The following is a 10,253-nucleotide window of genomic DNA, read 5'->3' on the forward strand; positions in this document are numbered from 1 at the left end:
GCTGAAAATGGCGCCGGATGGCGGGAATCTTCACCGATGGCGGGAAAACTTCACGGATGGTAAGTTTTAAAAGTCTCTTTTTCAGGCACGCAGTACCCGGTGGTTGCGGGCACGAAATCCTGCCGACTACGCCAAAATTGATGCGCCCCTGGGCCTGTGTCGCGCTGCGTTGCGCACGCGGGAGCTTACCCGGAGCCGGATCTCTTGAGGGTTGTAGTCTCGTGGCGGTGGCCCGGTCCGTGCCCAGGGAGTCAAACTGAGCGGCGATGTAACAGCGGTAGATGTAGGACGACTACGCCACCCGTTGAATGCAGCTATGGAGCTGCCGCTGCAAGACAGTCCGCTGAGGCCGGTGGATGGATGGTGCAGCGTAGATGGTATAACCCCCAACGGGAGGGGTATGGCCTCAGGGCAGCAGATGTGGATGATGGGGGTAGCAGGAACCACTCAGAGACGGTGCGGTGTAATTCAGGGTCTTTACTGGTAACAACGATAGACCCTCCCGGAGTACTTGCTAGTGAACGGGGCCTGGTCAGTCCTTGAGCAGATGGGATCTCCCCTGGCCAGGCGGAGTTGTAGGCCTCCCAAACTGACTGTACTCTTCTGGCTACCTTGCTAGAAGCGGATATAAGTAGCCCACGTCCCTGAGTGTACCGTGTGGTGCTCACCCGTATGGCCGGTGACTCGGGGCCTTCTAATAGCTTCCGCTCCACGATGGCGGTGCTGGTCCCACGCGTGTGACCGTGCCTTCGGGTTTCTGGGCCTGAGGACCTGAAATCCCCTGCCGGTCGGCTTCTGCTGCTGGGTAAGAGTTAGTCCCCACAGCCTCGGACGCCGGGTCCGGTAAGAAAGCTTCTCAGTCAGGGCGAGCTCTGCAGCTGCCAGCCCCTGACTTGTAGTAGTATTGCTCCCACTGAGCTTCTGCTGTTTCTTCCTGTGACTGTTTCTTGTCTCTACTCTCCTTGACTGCTAACCCTGCTTCAGCCCCGGGTTTATATAGGGGAAGTTCTTCCCCTCCCAAGACTGGGCAGGAGGTGTGGCATGCACAGGATCCCTGACCAAAGGACCTCCCACCTGCTCTCAGACATAACATTACATTACTGTGGGAAACCAGACCCCTGGGGTGCCACATTTATGTATCTGTGTTTTATGCATTTAGTTTGATATTTCAAAAACGGCTAAAAATGACAAATATTTATTTATTATTATTATATTTAATTTCTTGATCTAGGACTCATTTTTTTAGTACAATGTCAGCCTTGACTAACTCACAAATTCTTCTTGCTCACTTTACGCTTGCCTCTCCTCATTTCCCACAATCCAGGGAGATTGCCTGTTGGACGAGACTCCTACCCTCCCACAGTGCAGGGGGAAAGTAACTGCCTGCTGGAATCAGTGCAGAGGCTGCTATAATCACAGGGCTTTATTACCAAGTAATTGCCTCTAGAAACAGACAGGCTTGAAATTCCTTATTTGGTTACTTTATTCACTCATATGCACAATCGATGGTAGAGGTGCAAAAATATATAAGAATGAAGTAAAAGTATCTATAGCAATTTCTGACAATAATACCACATATGGTCACACTATAAATACACTCTCATTTTCGTGTTGTGTAAACTTTTCCTCTCGTTCCACACTGCAAAGCATTTTTTAACTTCATGACTGCCCCACTCAGAGAGACACATACTGTACCACTGAACCATAGACAATTTTTCCCATTTCCACGTCATAATATTGTTTTCGTGAATCGCCGATGTATCTCACACTACTGGAAAATGTAGCGGTGATGCCTACACCAGGTTTTTCCCACAATGCAAAACTTTCATTCTTACACAGATCTCCAAACGATAGTATAGGAAACAGACTGAAGTTCAGGAGACCACAAATCTGTGAAGTTGAGGTTCATCTCAATATGTTTCAATTATAATGTAACAGATCATTATTATATTGTCGCTAGAACCAAAAATGCAATCTTAAAAGTGACATGACATAAGCCAAGGTGCTTTCCTTTTGTGTGGCAACTCCTTGCCTTTATAGTGGCTTACCTTTATTCTGTCAGCAGATGAACTCTTCACTCACAGTTACCTCTATGTTCCCATCCATGCTAGATCTCCTTGCACTTTCTTCTTAGTGACAGCACTCACATGTAAGTGGGCAGGTCTTCTCTGCCTGGGACAGACTACACTGAAAGCAGTACAAGCTGATGCTTACTGCTTTAATTTTTACTTCTGAGGCCCTCATTTTTGTCCTGGGCACCATGTATAACAAATACTACTCACCCACACTTTTAAATAGCTATAATGCAGACTTTTACTGTTGGGCTCCACATCATCTCCTTCGTTCTGACAGGTTGTCCGTCTGCAAGTGTCTAACTTCGTCTCATGGGACACAAGAATATTTTATGTTCTCTGTACACATATGCTAATGCTGACACTAAACTGTCCAATGTGTCAACCCCACTCTTAATGAGCGGAACTTCAGGCCTCAGTACTTACTGGCATCCTGTATAGTCATATTTTAGACCTTTGGCATTTCGCCTTTATTTAGTTAAGTCCCTGTGACAAAACAGCGTCTAATCTTAATCAGTCAGACATCTAGATTTGGTAAGACAAGAGAAATACTCTTTTGTGTTTGTGTTGACTTGTGAATGTATGTTTTTCTGTGGCTGGTCAAGAAGGACATACTATTATGTGTATAAACCGGAATGTTGACTTCTCTTAGTCTGAAAACAATAATGTTTGTTAATATGCTAATTACATATTATACTAATGCCAGCTAGATGTTGATTTACAAGAGCCCCCCTGCTATACCAACTATGTAAATTGGTTAAATGCTCAAACAATGAGACCTGAGACCTGTGGAATACTACCCTCCCTAACGCTTGACCTGTGGATGCGAGCTTGAAAGAACAATTGTGAACTATTTAAGGAACATATGCCTCTATAGCAGGCAGACTTTACAAACAGAATCAAAGATCACACAGACTCTTCAGAACATCAGCTTGGTAGCATGGCTCGGTCCTTAGAGACATAGATTTGGATGCTACACCTTCAGAAACAAAGACTCTGGGTGTTTGTACAAGTGCAGAAAATAAGTTATTACAAATAGGATAAAATAACTGTAGGATTAAAAAGTGTCCCACACTCCAGCACTTAGAAAACCAAGAAGTAAACTTCATTATCTACAATATGACACATTGTGGGGATTCAACCCCCCTCTCCAGGTATATCTATTTTTTAACTGAAGGGAAGTGATTCCCTGTAATGTTTTGTATTAAAGACAATAGAAGCTATTCCTTGTTTTATAAAGTGCTGAAGCCGGGGAGTCTTTTATAATCCTACTGTTATGTTATCCTACTTTTAATAACTTATTTGCTACACAAACTTACCGCTGAGACTGTTTAATCCCATGGTTATCCTTCCTATCCAGAAGTATAGTGGGAGGCAATGCTGCCCTTATACCTGCTCATAGAGCCTGAAGAAGGACCTTCGTCTGTCAGAAACATTCCGGCAATGTTATAATGAACTCTGAGATCGTTATTTTTTATATACAAGTATATATATATATATATATATATATATATATATATATATATATATATATATATATATATATATATATATATATATATAAAAAGCTCATTGTACAAGGTCATCCAAAGTCTGGAGTGCGGTTCCTCCTTTTCTTGGCTAATACATTTTTAATTACTTTATAAAGTAAAATACAAAGTTTCAGAAGAACGATCGTAATTTATTTTAAGTTTACAATCTAAAATAACTGCATCTTTGTAGGTTCATTACTGAGATGAGATGAAAAGTAAGTCCACCAATTATAACCTGCCTATAGTTTCCAGGCTATAAACAATAAGTGGATTGTATTAACAATGACAATATGTAAATGGTCAATGGTATTTCAGGGTGTTGCCCCTCATCAGTGTAATGTATGAGATCTAATTTGGCTAAGTGAGAGGCTCTGGACTGGGGTCTAAAGGGTAACGTTTTTCCTTGTGGAGAGTGACAAGTCAACCCTGGTCTCACCTAGCCAAATCAGATCTCATACTTTGCACTGATGAGGGGCAACACCCCGAAACACCGTGTCTGAAAATTGAGATTCTGGTTTGCCTTTTATCCTAAGTCATATTGCAAGGCTCGTTAAAGGGTTGATAGTTACTTGTATGATCGCTGTTTCCAAGAGGTGGTGCTAGAGTTCTTCCTCTCTGAAGAGACAATTTGCATATTTATGCTGCATGAAAATACATAAATGTGCAGCATCTACCTGACATAGTTACACATCCAGGATTTCTCGCACACGGTGTCCCAGGGGGTCTCACCACTGCAGGAGTAGGAGCCCTCTGTGTTAGGATCCACGATGTTCCAGTTCAGTAGAATACAGTTTAATAACCACTTCATGCTCAAGAGACTTCTGGGCCGTCATATTCAGGGTGATTTTTTTTTCCTTTTAATGCTGCATTATAATTGTGATTTTTTTGTTTTGTGGGGTTTTGTTTTCACAACGTTCTTTATGAAGGTACAAATAGCATTTACAAGTTTATAAGTTTGTACTACTTTATGCACACTAAAAAAATCTTGTTTTTGTGTCACCATATTCTGAAAGCCATAATTATTTTTTTTTGTTGTTGAGGATGAGTTGTGGTTTCATTTATTCCATTTAGGGTACACATTCTTACTTAATTGCTTTTTACTACATTTATGAAAGGCCATATGTGTATTATCTAACATTCAAGCAATTTCAACCACCAGAATAAAATGAAACATAAAATTTTATTGAGTAAATTAGTTAAAACAAAAAGTAAAAAGATATATAATAAAGGGGAATTTTAGGCAGAGTAAAGCCAGAGTACACCCACTCACAATATATGCAACATTACAGACCACAGAGGAATCCACATGTACAATGAAAAAGGAAGGTGCAGAAAAACATAATATTTGAAATCACTCTAAAATAGAGCCATCTAGTGGACAAATAGGGATCTGACCAAATTTCGTTGGGAAAAGCACCATGAGTTTGGAAGTGCATGTGCACTAGGATAAACACTGTTGTCTAGTGATAAAGCAGGTCAAAATATTTGCTGACTATGACTATGTGCAAAAAATATATGCATGTGCAAAGTAATCGCACATGAGGTAGGCAAAGGAGATAAATATATATTGCACCTTAAGTAAATTGCATACAGTCAGGCAAAGTAATTATGTGCAAATAAAGTGCAAGTGCAAGATAAAAGCATATAAACAAAAATAAATGAAAGAATGTACAAATGTGGCCTAAATAAAGTGCATATGCATTAATAATTTCACAAAGACACATGATGTAGAAATATATAACAATGGTAATGTCAGAAGTAAATGCCCTTCTCTGAAAAGAGAGCTAAGTCAGTTCAAAATATGGATATAAGCATAGTGGCTGCTAGTTCTACGGCTGTACCAAACAATAAGGGTAAAGACATGTAGACAGGATACCAGTGTGGGGGTGTGGGTGCACAGGCAGGAACCCCAACGCGCGTTTCACTGATGCTTCTTCAAAGGGGACATGTGTGAAGAAGGGTAGTGTGGTCCTTTTATATATATATATATATATATATATATATATATACCACAGCTGTTCAAGTGTTGATGGCGCTTATTGCGGCTGGACAAGAACCGGAAGTGGCTGGTCTGGCGTCCCACATCACCAGTCCCCACTCACCTCCGACGCATCAGGAGGTGGGAGGGCGACGCTGGAGGGATGCGCTGCCACAGCAACCGTAAACAGCCGGCCAAGGTCCTAAAAATACCATAAATATAGAGTGTGAATAGTGTTTATACTACAGAAGAACTATTTACATGTCTCCATGGTAACAGACAACAAACAAGCCCTGCGTAGTCTGATCCTGCTGTCATTCTTTTGCCCCAGCTTCCTGCTAATATAGAAAATGTACTGTGCATTAGGAAGCAGTAGGGCACAAATGCAATGAAGTACGACTGCAAGTTTCTTTTGGTCTGTTACCGTAGTGTCACATAGGCCTGCAGAGAAGATGTAAACACAAAAAGCTAAAATATTTTAATCAAAAACCATTTGTAAACTAATCTTTTTTTAAATTAAGGTGCAGTAATGCAATGATCCAAGCTCGCTCCAATTTTGGCAGTTTAACCCCGTAGATACCACAGTCAATAGCAACCACAGTGGTTAGACAAATATAGGAGACAGTCAGAGGTTCAGCAGACCACAAATCTGTATTGTACAGGTTTATCTTATTATGTATGTTTTTCATGAGAAAAAAAAATGCAGTCTTAAAATTCACATGACAGAGTGACCGACCTATAATACCTGTGTGTGGCAACTTTCACACTATTACAGCATACTCACTCAGTTACCATGTATCAGTCCCTCACAGACAAGCACCAGTCTTTAAACTTCTCTGGTGTATCAATCTTCTGCTCACTTAGGTATCAGAACTCATTCTTTTTGTGTGGCAATTCTCACAATCAGGAATAAGCCAATATGCTCTCCTTTACTGTGTCAATTCCTCACCTTTATGGAGGCCTACTTCATTCTGTTGGCAGATGTGCTCTTCACTGTAAGAAGTAAGTGTATATGCTCCCCTTTATGGTAGATCTCCTCGCCCTTTTTTTCTAATGATGGTAACTCCCATGCTGATTGGGGACAGACGACAGCAGCAGCAGTACAAACTGATGCATCCTGCTTTGATCCTCTGTGACCTTCACTATAGCCCTTGGCACCATGTATAATGAGTACTACTCACCCCCACTTTTAGCTACCATAATGCCCACTTTTCCTGCTCAGCTTCACATAATCTCTATCCTTCCATCCTTCTGCTAGGCTTCATCAGTCCGAAACATTGCTGCAATGTTGCTTTTCAAGTTTAAAACTATTGAAATAAAGTGAATTTTATACGTTCATCTAGAATTTGGAGTGGGCTTCCCCCTCTTCTAGTCTAATAATTATATTATTACTTTATAAAAAAAATGCACAGTCCCAGATGAACAATATTAATTTATTTGGTTCACAATCTAAAACGGTAACTTCAGGTGTCAGCATCTTTGTAGATTTTTCATGGAAACATCAACATGTAGGCTCATTTCTGAGATGAGAATAGCACCAGCGAGAACAACTTGTTGATGGTTTCCAGACTGCAAATAATACGTGGACTGTTTTAACTATTACAATATGAGAATGGTCACAATGCTCGTCGCTTATCATACCCCTGATCTGATCTAGGATTATGACACCGGCAATGTACAGTACATTTAGTGATACACTAATGATATTATTTCACCATCATATTTTATAACACATTAGGGTAATTGACCCTTTCAACGGTACATTTCAGCCAATGTCTTTAACATTTTAACCAGTGTCTTCAATACACTGGCCTGTGACTCAAATAAATCTACACCATCGACCTCTCTCTTCATAATATCCACCTTTCTCTTTACCATACTGGCCAGTGTTTTCACCATATCAGCCTTTGTCGCAGCCATATCAGCCTTTGTCGTCACCATACTGGCCAGTAGCTTCACCATATCAGCCTTTTTTCCCACATCACCCTTTCCCTTCATTAGATTGTTTTGTTTTTTAATCAGATTTTTCTGCTTCTTCAACAAATTGTTCTGTGTAATTAACAGATCTATCTGTCTTTTCACCTGAGATATCCATCTGTGGTCCAGCCCAGTATCAGTACTTGTCGGCTCTGTTGTAGAATCTTTGTCTTCAGAGGTTTCTGTATCTTCATCAGATAAATCCGTATCATCACTTATAGTATCTGTCTCCTCACTAGCAGTATATCTCCGCAACAGCATTTGTCTCCATGGATTCTTTTTGTGCATCTCTCTATAAAGAAAAAAATATTCCATTGATATATGCTTTTATTTCTGTAAAGCAAATCTAAGGTTAATGACCAAAACTAAGAAGAAACTAAATTACAGCAGCCATGTTTGTCTTCTATGGAGCTATCATTCAATAACAGATTCGTCCATGGAAACAGATGGGATGGGGGTTAGGTGGGGATTTATTAAAGTTTTCTGCCATAAAAAAAGAGAGTTGCAACACTTAGCACAAATTTTTGGGGGAACTTTTTCCCTTTTGCCGCATGTGTTTTTAAATGGATGGGGGTAAGCAAAAGTGGTGGAGCCGAGTCTTAATAAATTCTCCCCCATAGCTCCAACAATATGTCTAGGTGAAGGACTGCTAATGGGGCATGTACCCTGGTTATAGGTGAATACTAAGGGTGTTACTACTGATGGATGCTTGTTCTCAAGCTTGAAAATGTCATTGTTATTTTCACAACACACTGTGGCTTCATATTTTTGTAGTAATTAACCACAGATTAGTAAATTACATACTTGCCAAAATTTCTGCAGACATTTAAGTCCCGCCCCAACCTCACCCCTCCCGGGAATGCCCCAACGATCTTGGAAAGCCCTTGCAACTCCCTGTTTTGGGTGGGGCTCACAGAAACCCCTCTTAGGCCACGGATCCACTATCAGTATTTGGTCAGTATTCGGTCAGTATTTTTTCTCAAGAGTGGGAGCCAAAACCATGAGTGGGTGATAAATGCAGAATTGGTGTTTTGTTTCTATTATACCTTTTCTCTGATTGTTCCTCACCTGGTTTTGGCTCCCACTCCTGAGAAAAAATACTGACCGAATACTGACTAAATACTGATAGTGGAGCCGTGGCCTTATCCCTAGAGTCCCAGGAATTCCAGGGAAAATTTGCAACTATGAAATTACCATTCATATATATTTTATTTAATTTCCTTTTGTACATATACAGAAAATAAATCAAAAGCATTGGAAGTTTCTCCGGCCTCGGAATTGTAGGTGCAAAGATTAACAACAACCAGTAACTAAACAATACAGAACCGTCGCCCCTTCTGACAACACATTTCTGCCAAATATACCTTTCAAAGTGGGTCCAATGAAAAACAATGAAATAGAGCACATATATAGGAGCACAAAATTTTTGTCTAGTCTCTACTAGACAACTATATACTGTATGGAAATGTATGTGACGCCTACCTGATGAACTTAGAAACCCAGGATTTCTGGCACACGGTGTCCCGGGAGGTCTCACCACAGCAGGAGTAGGAGCCGTCCGTGAAGGTTCCTCTATGCTCCATGGATGATGTCAGGGCTGAAGCGATTGAGTAAGTGGTCTGGGGACACAACATAGACTGTGGAGACTTCTGCACCCTGTCACTGTTCTTCTGGACTGTATGACCGTATCCAAGGAAGTGGGAAACCTCGTGGATAATGGTTCTTTGCTGAGATTTAAATTCTGGATCCATTTTAAAAAATGGTGCACATAGATAGATGGTTCTGTCTTCAGAGCGGGGGTATACATACGCATTAACTCCAATATCTTCTTCAGGATCTTTATTTTTTGCAAACGTCACCTTCTCTAGTTCCTGGCTCAGCTCCTCCACCAGATCTGTGGTGATTAATGGATAATGGTCCTCTAACTTCAGGTCTCCAAACACCTTGAGATCTTCCACCAGAAGACTTTCCTTTTTCTTCAGAGCATCAGATAAAAGTCGTTGGGTTCGTTCTTTAGCTTCCTCAGCTTGTTTTCTCTCATCTTCACTCAGCAAACATGGATTATTCGTGTTCCTTCTCTTTATCTTCTTTGACCTCACTTTTTTCATTCCCACTCCCCAAAAGAGCCCAAGAAATCAGAACATCGTCCGGTCTACAGGAGCTGTTACCTCACTGTACAAGTTATTCTGACGTCTTCTTTATATTTTGTGCAGAAAATGGAGCAGAAATTCCCCGCTTTGCTTTCATTTTCACTACAGACAATTTTTATTACGTGATATAAAAACAAAGTAAACATGTTTCGGCGGAATCGCCACACAGGAAAACCCTTTCATTGCCATAGGTGTTTTGTGACTTTGTTTCCAGAGTAAAATTTTTAACTTTTCAATGCTGCATCTTAATGGTGAAATTTAGTTTTTATTTCATACAGAGAGCTCTACCATCATTACTTACACAAAATATGAGCAAGTTACATAAGGAAAAACCTCACTAGAGCAGTGAGAACAAAGACCTGCGTTTATTTTTACACTTTTTCTTAGCTTTTTATATTGTTTGTTACATTTTAGTATAATTTACTTATTATTTAAGACAGGAGCTGTAATTATCCAAGATGAAATAAGATCCACTATCAGATGATTGTTCTGGAATCCAGATGTTCATCACCAAGAGCCACAATTTAATTTTCTTATATCATAT

At 40.5% G+C, this 10,253-nt stretch overlaps 1 protein-coding gene across 1 annotated transcript; it reads right to left on the bottom strand.

Moving 5' to 3' along the window:
* Nucleotides 1-6,439: 6,439 nt before the first annotated feature.
* LOC141161857 (uncharacterized) lies at nt 6,440-9,809 on the bottom strand. Its single transcript, XM_073647323.1, has 2 exons — nt 9,042-9,809; nt 6,440-7,851 (listed from the first exon to the last, which is right to left on the bottom strand). The coding sequence occupies exons 1-2, from the start codon at nt 9,665-9,667 to the stop codon at nt 7,335-7,337; spliced, it is 1,143 nt and encodes a 380-aa protein (XP_073503424.1). The 5' UTR covers nt 9,668-9,809; the 3' UTR covers nt 6,440-7,334.
* Between the last annotated feature and the right edge of the window lie 444 nt (nt 9,810-10,253).

The sequence above is a fragment of the Phyllobates terribilis genome, unplaced genomic scaffold (genome assembly GCF_046119375.1).
Source record: "Phyllobates terribilis strain yellow unplaced genomic scaffold, ASM4611937v1 Scaffold_9__5_contigs__length_417890890, whole genome shotgun sequence".
Lineage (NCBI taxonomy): Eukaryota > Metazoa > Chordata > Amphibia > Anura > Dendrobatidae > Phyllobates > Phyllobates terribilis.